This window comes from Haemorhous mexicanus, chromosome 12, assembly GCF_027477595.1.
Source record: "Haemorhous mexicanus isolate bHaeMex1 chromosome 12, bHaeMex1.pri, whole genome shotgun sequence".
NCBI classification, from domain to species: domain Eukaryota; kingdom Metazoa; phylum Chordata; class Aves; order Passeriformes; family Fringillidae; genus Haemorhous; species Haemorhous mexicanus.
Window position 1 is genome coordinate 3,615,640 of NC_082352.1, and position 19,654 is coordinate 3,635,293.

General features: G+C 51.7%; 1 protein-coding gene across 3 annotated transcripts in view; it reads left to right on the top strand.

Moving 5' to 3' along the window:
- Positions 1 to 19,654, top strand: part of WTIP (WT1 interacting protein) — a 95,155-nt gene that overhangs the window by 48,497 nt on the left and 27,004 nt on the right. For all 3 annotated transcript variants that reach the window (XM_059857789.1, XM_059857790.1, XM_059857791.1), the window contains one exon: positions 16,424 to 16,491. In XM_059857789.1, the coding sequence (XP_059713772.1) occupies positions 16,424 to 16,491 (68 nt within the window). The remainder of the gene's footprint in view (positions 1 to 16,423; positions 16,492 to 19,654) is intronic.

The window sequence follows — 19,654 nt, forward strand, 5'->3', positions numbered from 1 at the left end:
GTAACCAGCTTTGATAGGAGCATGGCTGAAGGCAGGGGTTTGCAGTGTCTTAGTCACCAGTGGCTGCAGTGGAGAGCTGATGTCTCATGCTGGTAGAGAAGAGAGGAAGGAAGTGGATTTAGCAGAAAATTGATTGCATCTACTTGGGCTCTTTCCAGCTGAATCCTGAGTTAAGTACATTCATCCTGAACTAATCGTCGTGGAGAATTGGCTGAAACCTCACATACTTCTTAAAAGGAAAGCTAAGCATTAAAGGAACAATATCCTTATTGTACCTGAGTGCCAAAAGAAGTGAGTGTACCATCAGGAGCTGTACCTATTCAGCCCTCTGGCTTGGGAGCTGCTTGTGGTTTCAGTACTAATGTGACCTGTTGCAGGAAGCTGTGGTTAGTCCAGCACAAAATATCAAGGGCAGCCCAAGGAGGGCTGATCTTTGATTAGATTCCAAATTGGCTGGGCAAACCCCAGTCCATTTCAGTAATTGAGCAGAGCTATGATTTTCAGTTTTGTTTTGTTTACAGCAAAGAATACTGGAATATTGTCTAGAACACATATCTAAGGCCCTAGAGAAGTTCTGTTCCAAGTTACCCAGGATAAATCTGAAGTAACATTATTAACATCAGTGTAATTGTTCACCAGGGTGGGCAGCAGGGGAGTTGTTCTCTGTGCAGGTCTTACAAATTTACAGCTAAATAATCTAAAGCCAAAGAATGTCCTTCAAAACTAGCAGATGCTTTAACACTTTGTCATTCTGACCTTTTTTTTTTCGCTGTGTACTATCCTCTCCAAGTTTCCTTTGTGCTCCTGGACCCAAGGACCACTCCCTGGCACATTCTTCCATTGTCCCATGAAGAAAAGGGTTACAGCTGTGGCTCGAGATGTCACTTCTAGGCACAGTGGCTCTTAACAATCTCGCTTTCTTGCAAAGGTTAGTCTCAGGGGAAGGGGAGCTGAGCACTGTGAGTTGATGTGGGCGCTGGCTGAGCACTCTCTGGCCACGACTCAGCCCAGCCCTGCTGGCTGTGAGGAGCAGTGGCAGTGCCTCTGATGCTGCCTGGCTGGTGCTGACTCACACGGGGCTGCCCAGGAAGCCTCAACTCTGCAAATCCATTCTTGTTGTTGTGAGACAACAGGAGAGAGTTTAGGGAAATTGCTCATCTCCCTTGAGGCTCTCCTGCATGTTGCCACAGGACTGGGCTGTGTCCACTCCTTTTGTTCAGCACACTTTTTTGTGTGCTAGGAGAGGTGATGCTGCAGCTCACTCCATGTGAAGATGACATTCAGCAACCTGCCTGCTCTTCCAGCTCTTGTTCAGGTTTCTCTTCATCTGCTTCAGAGCCTGGCTGAGCTGGGACTTTTAGTCGAGGCTGAACTTGAAAGGAGAATAATGACTTGCAGGAAAGAGCCTGGTAGCAGTGGTGAGGGCTCTGCAGTGCCCTCGGTCCAACACCCTCACCCAGCGTTGGCTGCTTGTCAGGTGGAGCCTCCAGCAGGTTCTTGCCCTGCTCCAAATGTCCACATGACAAAGGACCAAACATCTCTTTTTCCTTCTTTTCTTCCTTTAGTCTCGCTGGAATAGAGTAGCATCTTCTTTTGGATGTATTCCCATAGGAATTGCCTCCCGTTGTGTTTCTCAGCAGCTCACCCCTCACAAAGGCTGCTCAGAGCCTTGGGGCAGAGCAGAGCTGGGGAGGTTGGTCGTGTGTTCCTCAGGGAGATCACAGAGTGAGAACTTTGATTCAGAGACTCTGTTCCATTTGTGTGTCCCCACACCTGTGTTGTACAAGGAGGACCTGAGCAGAGTCTCAGAATGCTGCCAGATAAAAACACCAGTTGTGCTGGAGATGTGCATCCCATTCATAGCCAGGTGCAGCTGAAGTTTCAGACTTTGACTTGCAGAGCTCTTTAGTCTGGTGGTGATGGCTGCAGAGGCTGCTGTGTTCTCCTGGATGCAACAGAAGCTTCAGATCAGCAGAGGTTCAAAACAAAAAAGGGAACAGTTCATACAATGCACAGTGAAATGGTGGGACTGCCACAGGGACTGCTTAGAGGCCAGAAATATAAATGATCTCATAGAGAAATTAGACAAATTTGAGAAGAATTGGCCCAGTGAGGCTATTAAACATAATAGTTATGATGCAACCTGTGGTGCAGGAAGGCCTTAAGTGCTGGCTGCTGGAGGCTCAGAGGTTATTCCTGGGAACCCTGCAGCTGTGTGAGCCCTGTCTGTAGTGCTCCTTCCCAAGGAACTTCCCGTCCTGGCCAGGCCTGGAGCCAGGATAGAGGGATCCTTGCTGCTGGCATCCTGGGGTTCTTGCTGGAGGCTGAATGGCTGTGTCCTGCCTGGAGGGCTGGCCTGAAGTGGGCTGGATGGATTTGGGGATGGATTTACTCTGCCACAGAATGGGCTGGCACTTGGACCCTGGGATAGTGTGATAACACAAGGACTCTTTTAAGTCCTGGCTTACAGGCAGCAGCTGGAAATCTGGAATTCTTTGCTGATAACAGACAAGAGGCTGTGATGGAATGGTGAAAGCTTCCCACAGTGGAAACTACCTTGGGGGAAGAGCTATACCCCCTGCCCTCACAGCTTGATGAGTGCTGGGGAGGCCTCTCATGGTTTGGTGGGGGTTTTCTTGTGTTTGTAAACCCAGTCTTGGGGGAAAAAACATTAAAGTGAAGTACACTTGGAGCTTTATTTTACATTTTCTTGTGTTGCCACTTGCTGGCTTGTTAAGTAATATATTTTAAGACATATGTTAATATATGGACCCAAAGTAGCTGTTAGATCAATGCAGGCAGTTGTATTTCTGATTTTAAATATATACTTGGCTTATGTTTTTGCAAACCCTTTTTCAGCATAAGTTCTTCTGTTAGAGCTCTGTGGAAATAATTTATGTGTTAACCCTGAAACTGATGGGTGGAATGGGATAGAATAAATATGTAAGTGGGAGAGAAAGGAAACATCTGCCAATTTAAACTTCAGCAAATTGTATGGAAGCTTGGAAGTATCTGCTAAGTTTATAATACAGTCTGCACAGGAACATCTTGCCAGAGAGACAGAGGTCAGAGAGCTTCTTGTCCCTGCAGCTTTAAGCAACCTTTCGGCTAAATAACCTGACCCAAGTGTAGGAGGAGACAGAAAGGAAGAGAGAATTCCACACTAGAGTAAACATGGCACGGAGATTATGGATACCCTGCCAAGAAAGGTGGGGTTTTCCAGCAAGGTAACAAAAGATATTAGCTATCTATCTACATAATCCTGCTGGAGGCTGACAGCTGCAGTCATGCAGTGAGGTTGGGGCAGAAATGTGCCCTCCATAGCTCAGAGTGTGCCCTGCACAGCTCAGTGTGTGCCCTGCACAGCCCAGTGTGTGCCCTCCATAGCTCAGAGTGTGCCCTGCACAGCTCAGTGTGCCCAGCACAGCTCAATGTGTGTCCAGCACAGCCCAGAGTGTGCCCTGCACAGCCCAGTGTGCCCTGCACAGCTCAGTGTGTGCCCTGCACAGCTCAGTGTGCCCTGCACAGCTCAGAATGTGCCCAGCACAGCCCAGTGTGTGCCCTGCAGAGCTCAGTGTGCCCTGCACAGCTCAATGTGTGTCCAGCACAGCTCAGTGTGTGCCCTGCACAGCCCAGAGTGTGCCCTGCACAGCCCAGAGTGTGCCCTGCACAGCTCAGAGTGTGCCCTGCACAGCCCAGAGTGTGCCCTGCACAGCCCAGAATGTGCCCTGCACAGCTCAGTGTGCCCAGCACAGCTCAGTGTGTGCCCTGCACAGCTCAGTGTGTCCTGCACAGCTCAGTGTGTGCCCTGCACAGCTCAGTGTGTGCCCTGCACAGCTCAGTGTGCCCTGCACAGCCCAGAGTGTGCCCTGCACAGCCCAGTGTGCCCTGCACAGCTCAGTGTGTGCCCTCCACAGCTCAGAGTGTGCCCTGCACAGCCCAGAGTGTGCTCTGCAGAGCTCAGTGTGTGCCCTGCACAGCCCAGTGTGCCCTGCACAGCTCAGTGTGCCCTGCACAGCCCAGAGTGTGCCCTGCACAGCCCAGAGTATGCCCTGCACAGCTCAGAGTGTGCCCTGCACAGCCCAGTGTGCCCTGCACAGCCCAGTGTGCCCTCCATAGCTCAGAGTGTGCCCTCCATAGCTCAGAGTGTGCCCTGCACAGCTCAGTGTGCCCTGCACAGCTCAGTGTGCCCTGCACAGCCCAGAGTGTGCCCTGCACAGCTCAGTGTGTGCCCTGCACAGCTCAGTGTGCCCTGCACAGCTCAGTGTGCCCTGCACAGCTCAGTGTGTGCCCTGCACAGCCCAGAGTGTGCCCTGCACAGCTCAGTGTGCCCTGCACAGCCCAGAGTGTGCCCTCCACAGCTCAGTGTGTGCCCAGCACAGCTCAGTGTGCCCTGCACAGCCCAGAGTGCCCTGCACAGCCCAGAGTGTGCTCTGCACAGCCCAGAGTGCCCTGCACAGCTCAGAGTGTGCCCTGCAGAGCTCAGTGTGCCATGCACAGCCCAGAGTGTGCCCTGCACAGCTCAGAGTGTGCCCTGCACAGCCCAGAGTGTGCTCTGCACAGCCCAGAGTGCCCTGCACAGCTCAGAGTGTGCCCTGCACAGCTCAGTGTGTGCCCTGCACAGCTCAGTGTGTGCCCTCCACAGCCCAGCGTGTGCCCTGCACAGCTCAGTGTGCCCTGCACAGCTCAGAGTGTGCCCTGCACAGCTCAGTGTGCCCAGCACAGCTCAGTGTGCCCTGCACAACTCAGTGTGTGCCCTGCACAGCTCAGTGTGCCCTGCACAGCTCAGTGTGCCCTGCACAGCCCAGAGTGTGCCCTGCACAGCTCAGTGTGCCCTGCACAGCCCAGAGTGCCCTGCACAGCCCAGTGTGTGCCCTGCACAGCTCAGAGTGTGCCCTGCAGAGCTCAGTGTGCCCTGCACAGCTCAGTGTGCCCTGCACAGCCCAGAGTGTGCCCTGCACAGCCCAGAGTGTGCCCAGCACAGCTCAGTGTGCCCTGCACAGCTCAGTGTGCCCTGCACAGCCCAGAGTGTGCCCTGCACAGCCCAGTGTGTGCCCTCCACAGCCCAGAGTGTGCCCTGCAGAGCTCAGTGTGCCCTGCAGAGCTCAGTGTGCCCTGCAAAGCTCAGTGTGTGCCCTGCACAGCCCAGAGTGTGCCCTGCACAGCTCAGTGTGCCCTGCACAGCCCAGTGTGCCCTGCACAGCTCAGTGTGTGCCCTGCACAGCTCAGAGTGTGCCCTGCACAGCTCAGTGTGTGCCCTGCACAGCTCAGAGTGTGCCCAGCACAGCTCAGAGTGTGCCCTGCACAGCCCAGAGTGTGCCCTGCACAGCTCAGTGTGCCCAGCACAGCTCAGTGTGCCCAGCACAGCTCAGTGTGCCCTCCACAGCTCAGTGTGTGCCCAGCACAGCTCAGTGTGCCCTGCACAGCCCAGTGTGTGCTCTGCACAGCCCAGAGTGTGCCCTGCACAGCTCAGTGTGCCCTGCACAGCCCAGTGTGTGCCCTGCACAGCTCAGTGTGCCCTGCACAGCTCAGAGTGTGCCCTGCACAGCTCAGTGTGCCCTGCACAGCTCAGTGTGCCCTGCACAGCTCAGTGTGTGCCCTGCACAGCTCAGTGTGTGCCCTGCACAGCTCAGTGTGCCCAGCACAGCCCAGAGTGTGCCCAGCACAGCTCAGTGTGTGCCCTGCACAGCTCAGTGAGTGCCCTGCACAGCTCAGAGTGTGCCCTGCACAGCTCAGTGTGCCCTGCTCAGCCCAGAGTGGGCCCAGCACAGCTCAGTGTGTGCCCTGCACAGCTCAGTGAGTGCCCTGCACAGCTCAGTGTGCCCTGCACAGCTCAGAGTGTGCCCTGCACAGCTCAGTGTGTGCCCAGCACAGCTCAGTGTGCCCTGCACAGCTCAGTGTGTGCCCAGCACAGCTCAGTGTGCCCTGCACAGCTCAGTGTGTGCCCAGCACAGCTCAGTGTGTGCCCTGCACAGCTCAGTGTGCCCTGCACAGCTCAGAGTGTGCCCAGCACAGCTCAGTGTGCCCAGCACAGCTCAGAGTGTGCCCTGCACAGCTCAGTGTGCCCTGCACAGCCCAGTGTGCCCTGCACAGCTCAGAGTGTGCCCAGCACAGCTCAGTGTGCCCAGCACAGCTCAGTGTGTGCCCTGCACAGCTCAGTGTGCCCTGCTCAGCCCAGAGTGGGCCCAGCACAGCTCAGTGTATGCCCAGCACAGCTCAGTGTGCCCTGCACAGCCCAGTGTGCCCTGCTCAGCCCAGAGTGGGCCCAGCACAGCTCAGTGTGTGCCCTGCACAGCTCAGTGAGTGCCCTGCACAGCCCAGTGTGTGCCCTGCACAGCCCAGAGTGTGCCCTGCACAGCTCAGAGTGTGCCCTGCACAGCTCAGTGTGCCCTGCACAGCCCAGAGTGTGCCCTCCATAGCTCAGAGTGTGCCCTGCACAGCTCAGAGTGTGCCCTGCACAGCTCAGTGTGCCCTGCACAGCTCAGTGTGCCCTGCACAGCTCAGTGTGTGCCCTCCATAGCTCAGTGTGCCCTGCACAGCTCAGAGTGTGCCCTGCACAGCCCAGTGTGCCCTGCACAGCTCAGAGTGTGCCCTGCACAGCTCAGTGTGTGCCCTACACAGCTCAGTGTGCCCTGCACAGCCCAGAGTGCCCTGCACAGCCCAGTGTGCCCTGCACAGCTCAGTGTGCCCAGCACAGCTCAGTGTGCCCTGCACAGCCCAGAGTGTGCCCTGCACAGCTCAGTGTGCCCTGCACAGCTCAGAGTGTGCCCTGCACAGCCCAGTGTGTGCCCTGCACAGCTCAGTGTGCCCTGCACAGCCCAGAGTGTGCCCTGCACAGCCCAGAGTGTGCCCTGCACAGCTCAGAGTGTGCCCTGCAGAGCTCAGTGTGTGCCCAGCACAGCTCAGAGTGTGCCCAGCACAGCTCAGTGTGCCCTGCACAGCCCAGAGTGTGCCCTGCACAGCCCAGAGTGTGCCCTGCACAGCTCAGTGTGCCCTGCACAGCTCTGTGTGTGCCCTGCACAGCTCAGTGTGCCCTGCACAGCCCAGAGTGTGCCCTGCACAGCCCAGAGTGTGCCCTGCACAGCTCAGTGTGCCCTGCACAGCTCAGTGTGCACAGCCCAGAGTGTGTGCCCTCCATAGCTCAGAGTGTGCCCTGCACAGCCCAGAGTGTGCTCTGCACAGCCCAGAGTGTGCCCTGCACAGCTCAGTGTGCCCTGCACAGCCCAGTGTGCCCTGCACAGCCCAGAGTGTGCCCTGCACAGCTCAGTGTGTGCCCTGCACAGCTCAGTGTGCCCTGCACAGCTCAGTGTGTGCCCTCCACAACCCAGAGTGTGCTCTGCAGAGCTCAGTGTGCCCTGCACAGCCCAGAGTGTGCCCTGCACAGCCCAGAGTGTGCCCTGCACAGCTCAGTGTGTGCCCTCCAGAGCTCAGTGTGTGCCCTGCACAGCCCAGAGTGGTGCCCTGCAGAGCTCAGTGTGTGCCCTGCACAGCTCAGTGAGTGCCCTCTGTGTCCAGCAGCCACTGGGGGCTGTGCTGGGCCAAGTCCCGGCAGATGTGCAGTGCAGGCACGCAGGGTTGCAAAGATGCAGGGTTGCAGGGATGCAGGGATGCAGGGCTGGGTGCAGCAGAGGTGCCCCTACTGGGCACAGAGCTGTTCCCTTCCGTGCCAGGCTGCCACGGGCCAGAAGCCCAGGGAAGAGAATGAAGTTTTTCACTTGGACATCGTGGCAGGTTGAGGTGAAGGGCAGAGGAGGGTCTGCAGTTTCCCTGGGGCTCAGGCAGGTCACAGTGGTGGGTGCTGTGTTTTCTCAGGGCCGGGGCACGGCTGTGAGCCCAGCTCAGCACAGCCAGAGGGGCAGGGGCTGGAGAACAGCCCAGGGGGAGATGGATGATAATTGTAGGGCACCAGAGTGGGCTTTTGTGAGAGTCCCAGTAAGAGCTGGGCACCGGTAATTGGGAGGGAAAATAGTTCACTACCATCTGCCTTTCCAGGGCAGAGCAAGGAGATAGAGAGGGAGAATGAATGCTGACTTTGTGGCCACGGTTAATTCACACTGAAAAGCTCAGTTTTGGTGTGCAAATATGAATTAGTATAGAGAATGGCTTCCAATTATTAATTTGAAAATAATTTATTTAAAATTAAAATTTAAACTATAGTTTTAAACAATTTTTTATGCTTTTTCCACAACAATATTTCTTGAAGTTGAACCTCCTGCTCTCTTTAAAGTGTTCATATCTTGCTATGCCTGCCTACCTGATGATAATATTTTATTAGAATTTGTTCACAGACTCTGAATACTCTTTCCTGAAAGAACCTATGTAAAGGGAGAAAACAATACACATCCTGTACTCCACCTTCATAGGCCTCCAACATACGATGCCACCTTTTGTTTGCAAGAGTTTAAATTTCAAATAAAATCCCAGCATTCTTTTGAAAAAAAGGAAAGGGCCTCTCCCCTGCTTAGATTGTCAAATCCCAGACTAGCCTGGAATTGAATAGGCCAAGTCAGTGACCTCAGGCAGAAAGAATGTTGGTTATTTACGTAGGGCTTCTGCTATTTTAGCAGCAAACCTTTTCTTCTGAAAGGACAATGTATACTGTTTTGTGTTTATGGCCGAGTAAAAAGCTTGTACATTTGAGATTTGCATCGTAATAGCCTTGTAACTCAATATACAGCATCCTCAAAAACAGCAGTGCAAGGCTCTGTTTTGTCTTAGCCAGTGCAGGTCTTTAGAGGCTTTTACAAAAGTTCTCTGAAAAACCGACCTTAGGATTCAGCTGCTTACACATTTGCTTTGGTGGCTTTTTTTTTTTTTTTTTCTTTCCTTTCCCTGGAGTTTTGCTTTTTTTTTAAACCTAAAATTACACGTGGTTTCTTTAGGAGCTATCAGGTCAGTGCTCAAAATATTTTGATGCATCTCAAGCTAAGCTGTGCCTGCAGCTTGAAACCAGGAAAACGTGTGAGTGTGTGTGTGTGCAGTCCAGACACTGAGCATTTTTCCTGAAATAATGGGAGATCTTTACAGGCATTCTGGCCTGGTGGATGAGCCTGCAATTCCAAATGGTTTTTAAAGTGTGTCTTTCTCAATAGATCGTAACCATGAGGAGCTATTGTGTGAGTAAAGCACACATTTAGGATCCAATCCTGCATTCCTTAAAGTCAATGGGAGTCTGAGCGTGAAAGGAATGCAGGATTGGGTCCTGGAACAGGGGAGCAAAACTGTGTGCCAGATTGCTTTGAAAAGAAGAATACAGCACATCCACAGTAGCCACTTTTTAGTGTTTCAGATTTCAAACGGCTGGAGTCTGTGAAAAGTGGCTTCTGCCAACATGCAGTATCTTCTATTCAAAGGAATTTGGCATTGATTTTTTTTTCTTCCCCTATCTTAAAACCTCTGAAAACCCTAGAAATTCACCCCTTCTTTCACAAAGCCTGAGCATTATGAGGAGGGGAGGGGGCCGTGGCAGTGGGGGATGGAAATGTCTCCAAGCCCACGGGCTGGGCTGGAGCTCAGTCCCCTCCTGGCACCCTGGCTGGGGTGGCAGCTTCATCACAGGACCCTGGCACGGAGAGCTTGTGCTTGGGGGCTTTGTGTGAGTCCACTGCAGGAGCCCGAGGAGAAAAATTTAATTAACCAAAATTGAGAGCTAAAGCAGCCTCGGTTTGCCCTGCTCACAGTGGGTGGAGGGGCAAAAACCCTGTGGAAGGAAAGCTCTGTGCAAGGCAGAGGGAGGGATGGGGAACTGCAGGCCCAAACTCACGTGGGAGTAAAGGAGGAATGGCAACAAGTAGAGAAAAAGTATTAGAAGCTCTTGTTTTCTTCTGGCACATCTTCAGTTCCTAGGCAGGCAAACCTCCTCTACTGCTGAAAAAGGAACAACTCTCCTGGGTAAAAATTCTGCTCCTGTTTTAGCCAGAGGCACCGGGGCAGAGGAGGTAGCAGGGGTGGCTTGTTATTACTTAATGTTTTCAATTATTTATTGTTTTTGTAAAACTTGGTATTTCTCTTGAAGTTTCAGCTCCTGGACTCATCTGGTGACTTAAAATTTAGCTTCCACTGTTCAGAAATAGTAGCTGTCCAGCCTAGAGGTTTATGGAGAACTGGTTTGGGTTCTGGAGGTTCCACTTGCCCTTCAGCTTTTGAGTTCTGTGTATCCCAGTTCCTCATCATCGGGGGTGTCACCCAAGGCAGAGGGACAGTCACTGCTGGCATGCCAAGAGAAGCTGCAGGTGTGCCAGAAGTTGGTGGGCAGTGGTTCCCATGGTGATGCTGCTGTGGGCAGGACCCTGGGCTGGGAAAGTGCCTTTGGGAGTGTGGGCAGCCCATGGTGCACCACAGAGCAGCTCAGAATCCAAGCAGCCCCAGACCAAGAGCCAGGGTGTTTTGCAGAGCAAAAGCCAGGTTTGGCCTGGTAAAAGTTTCCATTTCACTGAGCAGTGATGGAGAGAGAGCCTGGCAAGGTGGGCAGTGGGCAGGCAGCAGCGTTTGCTCAGCTCCAGCCGCCTTGAGTCTCGTTCCACCTGCACGGGGCTTTGGGCAGGGCATGGGAGTTTTCCTGCACTGCTAAGGGAAATATTTGAGCAAATGTTGTGCATTAATCCTCTCTGTGTGTGTGTTTACATGTCACTGTAGTCTGAAGGCTTCGGGAGACTGTCACTTAAGGTGCTGGGATGAGATGAGTCCTGGTGCTGGTGTCACATCAGTTGCTGCAGAGATGGCATCTGAAGCACTTAACGAGCAATTAGGTCCATGTTTAATATTGCTAACTAAAACAGGCTCAGTTCTTTGGTCAGCCAGGCATGAAGAGCTCGGGCTGCCACGCTCAGGAAGCTGAGCAAGTCATGGGCCAGAGCTCCCAGAGCACAGAGATCTCACTGCCTGTCCCCGTCAGCCTTAGCACTGACAGCTCATCAAGTAGGAAGGAAGAACAATCTCAAGGAGAGAAGCAATGTGAGATGATTTTTTCTTTCCTCCAGAAAGAGCTGTTAAAGAAGAATGCTGTGAATCTGTCTTGCTTCTGTGAGACAAGTCAGGAGCTCCTGGGTGCCCTTTGGCCAGCAGGAGCCGGGCATGGCCACGCTGGGGGCTCTGGCAGGGCCCTGGAGCTGTGCAGGGCAGGGGCTGCCACCCTGCCTGCACCTCCTCACTGCCTGCACCTCCTCTGTGCTGCACAGCCATGTCCCCAGCCAACAGGAATGGCAGCCTCTGAAGTGATATTCCACAGTGTTATCTTGGGCTGTTCAGACTGTTAATTAGCTCTGCTTTAATTAATTTCCTATCTTTAGCACTGATACCTACAACTGAACTCTGCATTGCGCTCCATATGGGAAGGTTTAATTACATTTTGTGGCTAAAATAGTGTCCTTGTTCCACACAGCTGTGACATTAGGAATAACAGGACACGGTTAGTCACTTCAGTCTTTGTCCCTCTAACACTGAGGCTTTCCCACATGGGGTTAAAAGAGGCACATGGCTGTGGGGAATACCACGGAGGCTCCTGGTGGTGAGGGGAGCTCTGCTGTGGGTTGTTCAGCACGCTGGCAATCTCTGGGATGCAGCAGGCATTATCTGGGAGGCAGGGCTGGGGCTGCAGCATTCCCATGATGTCAGAGGGGAGCTGTTTGTGTTTGAGCAGCGTCAGGCACGGAGACAATGCAGCTTCTCACATGAACTTGCTTACTCTACAGTGCTACTAAATCACGATTACCAAAGGGTTGTGTGTCTTCAATCATCAAAGTACTTAGAATATTATAATAATGCTTGGCACTTTTCAACTTCAAAGCATGCTGCAAACAGTAATTAGGTCTAATAACCGTGCTGTGACAGTGAGACATTCCTATCTCCTGTCTTACAGCAGCCAGGGGGGTGGCAGCCCCTGATCCGGCTGCATCCATCCTGTGTGAGACAGGAGATCTCCCACTGCAGGCTGTGATTGATAAACTGACCTCCCCACAGGCAAATACTCAGGGCCAGCAGCAGGGAGGGCTCAGAAGATGCTTCCCAGGCTAGAGGGGAGGGGGCAGGACACTCCCAGTGCTCTGCTGGGCCATGTCCCCAAGACTGTAAAACCTGGGCTCACTCACATTTTGTTCCGTGGAGTCCTGGAGCAGCATTTGAAACAGCATTGGGAAAAAGTTTTTACTCTGTCTTGGCTTCCTGGCTGGTGTTTTCAGCACCCAGCAAAGTGTTGTGGAGACTGGGGAGAACACTTGTGGACAGCCTGTGTCAACTGGGGGTCATTTTTCCTTTTGCAAGCTGCCTTTGAGTTGTTCCTTTGATAAAGAAGCAGCTCTCCCATTCCTTCCTTTTAGTTTATGACATAGGAGATAAAAATTGTGCAGGAAGTAATTGATACATTTAAATAACAGAGACTTATAGACTGGTTAAATGTCCAAACCACTGTTAGACACTGAGAGATGGTTCTGCTTAAATTTTTTTTTTAAGAATTCCACAAACCTGCATTCTTCTGGATGTTTGTCACGTTGGTTGCAATCACCAGTTGTGGTCGGTCCTTGGGATAGAGTCATTTCTAGCTTTCATTTCAGTATCTGCTAGATTATCTGGTGATGTTTGCTGGAGTGTTTGGGAGGTCTCTGCCTCCCACCCGAGGTGGTGGAATCCCTTAGCCTGGTGCAAGGTGGGGCTGTCAGGAAGTGGAAGCTGCTGGTTTGTCACTGGCAGAGCAAAACCTTTGTGTTCTGTGGGGAAGCAAGGCTGAAGAGCACTCGGGGGAGAAGGGGCTTCCCCCCAAGAGCTGCTGCTGGTAGCTGGGGGCTCCCCCTGTGCATTCCCTGCTCTGCTGCTGCAAACTGGTCTGACAGGGCAGCCAAGGTGGGAATGCAGCAGGAGGGGCCAGCAAGGGCAGGGTTTGTCAAACCCCACCCCGTGAACTCTGCGCTGGGCTGCTCCTTGTCATTCTAATGAGCTGTAGGCAAGTTGCATCAAGTTTTGTCAGAAGCTCTTGACTTTTTTTGTTTCAATATTGTGAAAGCAAATAGTAACCAGGCTTGGCTAGACACAGTCATTCAAAGGAAAGCCAAGCAGCAGGGCCTGTGTGCCAGTGGGCAGGGTGATGTCACCTTCCCTGGCTGGCCAGGTGCTTGGCTCAGCTGGCCAGAGGAACTTCAGGGGGGTTTAACTCGTAATTTCTGCCCAATTGACAGGAACAGGTTACAGCTACACAGAACAGGCTGGTGCTGTGCAGGATCCCCAGGTGCTTCAGGACCTTGAGAGGTGAAGCCACTTGTGCAGCACCTGGAGCTTGGGTCCAGGTGCTGCACATCCCAACATCCCAATGTCTCAACATCCCAACATTCCAACACCCCAACATCCCAACGTCTCAATGTCCCAATGTCCCAACATTCCAACATCCCAATGTCCCAACATCCCAACATTGTCTCGACATCCCAAAGTTCCTACCTCCCAACATCCCAACATCCCAACATCAAGGTGTTGCACCCACCCTGCTGCCCTGGGGCTGGGGACACCAGCACTGCCTCTCCTGGGGATTCCTGTCCCCTGGCTGCAATTGCCAGCACTTCCCTCCTGGCAGCAGTTTGCACTTGATGCCCAGGCACTCTGAGGGTGGAGTCTGACCATGTTCAGTGCTGTCAGCCCTTCCAGAGGGCAGTGGAATGTACACTTCTGGCTTTATTTCTAACATGCAGAATGTGGAAGCCAATATAGGCACCCATGCTTGAGTGATAACTTGCTGTTTCTTGTTTGTGAGATAATTATTGTACAGTCCCTGAATTAAATTCTTCTAAGGTAAAAGGCCTGTCAATCTTATTAATCATTGCTAGCAATAGTCATTATCATGTGAGCAAGCTGCTTGCCTGCTTTATGAGTTTAGGCAAGTCAGTTCCCTAACAGGTCTCTTGTTTTTTTCAGCTGAAAAGTGGGGGAAATGGTATTTTCCCCCAGTTTGGAAAGGTGTTGTGCTGGGAGTGCAGAGGTGGCAGGTGTAGGGCAGGGAGAGCAGCTCTGTGTGCTGGGCAGGGTTTCCAGCAGTGCAGGGCTGCTGGGGACACTCACAGTGGGGCCAGGCAGGGCAGGTGAGGCCTGATGTGTCTGAGGCACTCCAGAGCACTGGCTTTGCCTTCTTGGTTTGGATCAGAGGCTTCCCCCTCCACCCCAGTCCAGGAAAGCAGTGACCCCACTGGCTCATGCTGTGCCAAGGAAAGAACAGGAGCAGAATTTGTGCCATTCCTACCAACCTCAGCACTGGCAGGCTGGGCTACAGAGTGGCATGTCCTCCTGCCCCTTCTGCTGTGCTCAGGAGATGCTGAGCCTCCCTGCACTGGCACCTTGCTCTCCTGCAGAGATCCCTCAGCAGCCAGTGCTGGGATTTGTCCCAGGTCACCCCTGCTGCTTTCTCAGCACGGTGGGTGTGTGCTGGGCTGAGGGGCACTGCTCCTTCCCCTGCAGCAAACACCCAGCTCCAGGTGAGCACAGGGAAAGAGCTGCTCCAGCACATCCAAGGCACTTCATCTCCACCAGCTAAACACAAGTTGTGTGCCAAGCCTGCATCTGACAGAGACAACATGTCCTTTACAAAGCCATTCTGGCCTCTTCCCATTTTTCCTTTCATTCCATGTACTTTGCCTTTCCCTAGAGAGGTTTAAAAACAGCTTTGACGAGCAGGAGGGAAGAGCTAGATGTGGTTGCTCCTGCATCAGTTGAGAGAGGCCCCAAGGTCCCCTGATTGCTGTCCCAGCCCTGTGCCTTGTTCAGGGATGGCCCCGTTTTACCTGAGACTCTTGGAGGGGATGAGCACATCGCCCACATCACCGGGGTCCTGGTCCCCACCAGAGCCACAGGACAGCTGCAAAGACAAACAAGGGCTGACTCCACCTACCAGCAGTATGGAGACAGCAGCCCGTGAGATCCACAGCCCAAGAATGTGCACACAAAAGAAGCATTTCCCTCAGCCACGACAGTAAAACCACCAGACAGCCACATGCAGCATGTGATTTCCCAAAAGCATCAGCCCAGATCCCAGCTCCTTTGTGCCACTCGCTGTTTCCCAGGATCACATCACAGTGGCAACGTGTAAAAGGCACTTCCAAACACTGAAAATCAATCATATTTTCCTCGGCGTTGTTTATGGAAACCGTGGGGAGCACTCCTGCCCCTGCGAGCTGGCTCAGAGTGCTGGCCCTGGGCATCAAACCCTCCAGGAGATGGGTGATGTCAAACCCTCCAGGAGATGGCTGATGTCAAACCCTCCAGGAGATGGCTGATGTCAAACCCTCCAGGAGATGGGTGATGTCAAACCCTCCAGGAGATGGGTGATGTCAAACCCTCCAGGAGATGGGTGATGTCAAACCCTCCAGGAGATGGGTGATGGTCAAACCCTCCAGGAGATGGGTGATGTCAAACCCTCCAGGAGATGGCTGATGTTCAAACCCTCCAGGAGATGGCTGATGTCAAACCCTCCAGGAGATGGGGGATGTCAAACCCTCCAGGAGATGGGTGATGTCCAAACCCTCCAGGAGATGGGGGATGTCAAACCCTCCAGGAGATGGGTGATGTCCAAACCCTCCAGGAGATGGGTGATGTCAAACCCTCCAGGAGATGGGTGATGTCAAACCCTCCAGGAGATGGGTGATGTCAAACCCTCCAGGAGATGGGTGATGGTCAAACCCTCCAGGAGATGGCTGATGTCAAACCCTCCAGGAGATGGCTGATGTCAAACCCTCCAGGAGATGGCTGATGTCAAACCCTCCAGGAGATGGCTGATGTCAAACCCTCCAGGAGGCTTTGTCAGTCAGAGGGAGACACCAGTTAATGACTGTCTCAGGCTTTGTCAGTCGTGTTCCACATAGGCTAATGAAATGCCAAATGTCAAAACCTGAACACAAAATCTCTTGTTTTCTGTTTTGTTTTTACTGCCCTTCCTTCCATCATGTGTGCCTTGTACTGCTTTAGTGTTGCTGGGAGCTGCTGTGGTGTTGGTTATTAATATTTTTGAGGGTGGCAGGAGCATCCATATGCAGTGTCCTTTATGTAGTCCTTTGGAGACAAACTCTGCTGCTGCTGATTGCAGGGGATGTGAGACTGCTGGGATTTTACCTGCCAAGAAAATTGTCTCAATTTGCAAAGGAGCCTTTTCCCCCAAATCAATTTTGAGCTTGGATTGCAAGTTTTTCAGGAATTGTTATCAGCTGGGTTCCATAACCTGCACTTAAAGGTAACATTTAGTAGGTACCTAAGGCAAGGATTGGTACCTGATTTGGTCAGGCCAGATAGAGCCAAGAGCCTGATCCTCAGCCCTGGCTCTGGATGGGCCCTTCAGGGAAGAGAGGGGCCAGGAGCAGACCCCACAGACAGGTACAGGGGGTGTGCTTTTCAATTTGCATCCTGAACATCTGGGTTTGGGGATGAAAACCAAAATTCTGATGGTCCTGTGCTTTCACAGGGAGAAGACTACGAGGAAAAGCATTCTACAATGTCAATGGCAAGGTGTACTGTGAAGAAGACTTCCTAGTAAGTAAGATTTCAGGCATTTCTTTTTTTCTTTCTAAAGCAAATTGTTCTTTTATGTTGGCTTGTTTGCTTTGAGAGACAGTTGATGATGTGGGGCCTCCTGGCAGTGGTGGAAGGGGGAAGCATCTGCCACTGACTCCTTGGTTTGAGGTGGTGGCTGTAAAACCAAGAACATGACTGTCCATAAGCCATCAGCAAGTGTAAAATAAGAGAATAAACCCTGGAGCTGCTCAGGCTTGGGACTTGAATTGCAGCCACAGAGACTCTCCTGCCAAGGCTGAGCTGGAAGTCAAACACTGGGGAATAGCAGTGCTCAGAGGAGGGAGAGCTTTGTGCTGGGTCAGGGCTGTGCATTGCTGTGCTGGGGCACACTTTGATCATGCTCTGCTCACGGCTCTGGGGCTGCCTTGGGGTTACTGGGAGCTGCTGGCCATGGAGGGGCAGCTCAGGTTCTCTCCCTGCTCACAGAGCTTTTGAAAAGGCTTTTCTTTAATGGACAGTCAGGAAAGGAAAAATGAAGCCTGTTGCTGAGCTGTGTTGTTCCAAAAATAAAATATTCATGCAATTAAGGGTGAGAATTATGCAGTGCACCACAAATGATTTGATAAGTGCAGACCATTTAGAATTAAGATGAAGAGGATGGCATGGCTGGGAATTGCAATTAGAGAGCAATGATATATTTTAGCTTAGAGGAAGATGAATTGGACAATCAGTATGTTGAATTTATGCCACCTTATTTATTGAAATACCATTAATTTGGAAGCTTGGGTCTTCCAGAACGACTTTCCATTTCTAATGAATATATAATCATGCTGTATGCAAAGGAATTACTCAAAGTATATCCCACAATAAAGTTGTTACTGGCAGTTCAAAGTACACAAATACATTTCTCATCAATGCAATCTATAAAAATCATGGGAATTCCTAGAATATAAATTATATTTGCCTTGGTGTGTTACACCTTTACTGTGAGCTGGAGCTGGTTGGGAAAGAAACCAAAACGTGTTTTGTGCAGAAAATAAGTGTCTTGTTATCATTGAAACTTGTTCTTGTTTTGCTTGCATTCTGGAGAGAAAATTCTTTTCTCTTCTTTGCTTTTTTCAGCTCTTTCTTTACTCTGCTTCTGCAGAAGCACAGGGAGGGGGAGAGGAGATGGAGTGTGAGAGGGAGGGGCTCAAACCTTGGAGATTTTTCATTTGAACTGTGTTGGAATGTGTTTTCCCCATGATCAAAACCTTTCATCCAGACTTAATGACATGATTGTTGTTATTAGCTCGTAATTTCAGCCTAAACACAAGAATTTTAAATCTAAAAATCTTGATCTTTTGGAAAACATTCAGTTTTCATGGGGTGGGGGAAAAACTCTTTAGTTCAGGCATGTTCTGTAGTGGGTTTCTGAAGGAAGATACTTGCAGAGATTTTCCCAGGAAAGCTGAGATTAAAGACCTGATAGGAATAAACTTTCTGCAAGTTAGGGAACTGTTGGGACATTAAAGGCACAGATTTTAAAGCCCAGACTTCCCACAGGTGTTTTAGCAGATTCCCAGTAGCTGAGGGATGGGGGAGAAGCAGATGAAGGGACACTGTGTAAGTCAGCAAAGAAACCAAACTCTGATGTGATCCCTGCTTGTGGTAATCTTGCTGCTGCTCAGGGAGTAGCTGCATCTTCTCTCAGCTCCCCTGAGCAAATGTCTTAGCAAGAATCCTAGGAATGGCATGGTATCACTAATGAAATCAAACAACCTTGCCTACTTTAGAGTTCTGTGACCAGGGAAAGCACAAAGCTGTTCTCAAAGTTGAAAGGAAACAGGCTGTAAAATGGCCATTAAAGTGGAAATTATTTTAACTACTTCATCTTCCCAGGTCTTCCTCTTGAACACTGGAAACCCAGTCCTGTCTAAGAAGAGGCATTTTCAGTCCAAAGCAGAAAATGAAATGCTTTTCTGTATAACTGAGAATTTCAGTCTCCAGCATGGCTCCAGTTCTTTGGTGCAGCTCCCTTAGAGTGCAGCAGGATTCCCTGCTCACCATGGCAGTGCAATGTTAGGGAAGTTAGGGCAGGGGGATAAGAAAAAGATTATTTCAGTTTGGGAATGTAAACAGATCCAGTCTAACTGCATTATGATTGTATTGCTAAGAAAATGCAGCCTGCCATGGTGTCCTTCCTCGTTCTTGGCCTTTGCTTGTCTGGGAATTGATCAGGAGAGGCAGATGCTCCTGTTGGCCTGGGAGAGGGGTCACAGCTCTGTGCACTTGCAGCCCCACAGCCTGTGACAGGTTATTTCAAACATGGCAAGGGTTAGTGCAGTGCTGTCCCTCAGGGCACTGGTGACAGCCAGGTGAGCACAGGAGGTGCAGTGCTGTCCCTCAGGGCACTGGTGACAGCCAGGTGAGCAGAGGTTGTGTGTGACTCCAGGTCCTTCCAGGGATCCCCAGGCTCAGACTGAGATGCTCCCTTGCTCACGGTGCCAGCGAGGCAGCAGTGCCTGGATGAGCCCCTCTTGTGCCTCCCAGTGAGAGGGGAAGCTGCTGTCCTGTCAGTGGGGGACAGAGGTGGTGGCACCTGGAGCCTCCCTGGTGCCTGGAGGAGAGGCTGTCCCCTTGCCAGGGAGGGCTGTCATCCCTGCAGAGCTCTGTCACCCCAGTGCTGCCGCTGCTGATCCCATTCATGTGCTGCAGGTGCTCCTTCCCTGTCATCCCTGCAGGCACACTGGGTGTGTCCCCAGTGATTTTGGGGCTGCAGTGAGTAGCACCTGCACAGTGATGGGCAGAAAAGCTGAAATGGCTCTAGAAGTGAACAAATGCAGAAAATTTTAGTGAAGAATGGATATTATTTATGGGTTTCTTCCCACTGTAGCTGCTAGAAATATTGAACATCCTATAGATGTCAGTGTTTTATTTCTCCTGCAGTAGTACATTTTGCTGTGCTGGCGCAGTCTCCAGAGCTGCAGTCAGTGGCTCAGATGGGATACCTGGTTCTTTAACTACCACTCACTCCTGACTAATCAGCTCAGTCAGAGGTGGGATGTGGAATTCAGTGCAGTGTCACCTGTGGTCTCTGAAGCCAAGACCTTGGGAAGACCCATTTTCCAATCCTTTCAGATGTTTGGCTCTTGGAAAAGCCCTCCTTGGCTAAAGTGTCCCCCTTGAGGTTCAGCCAGTG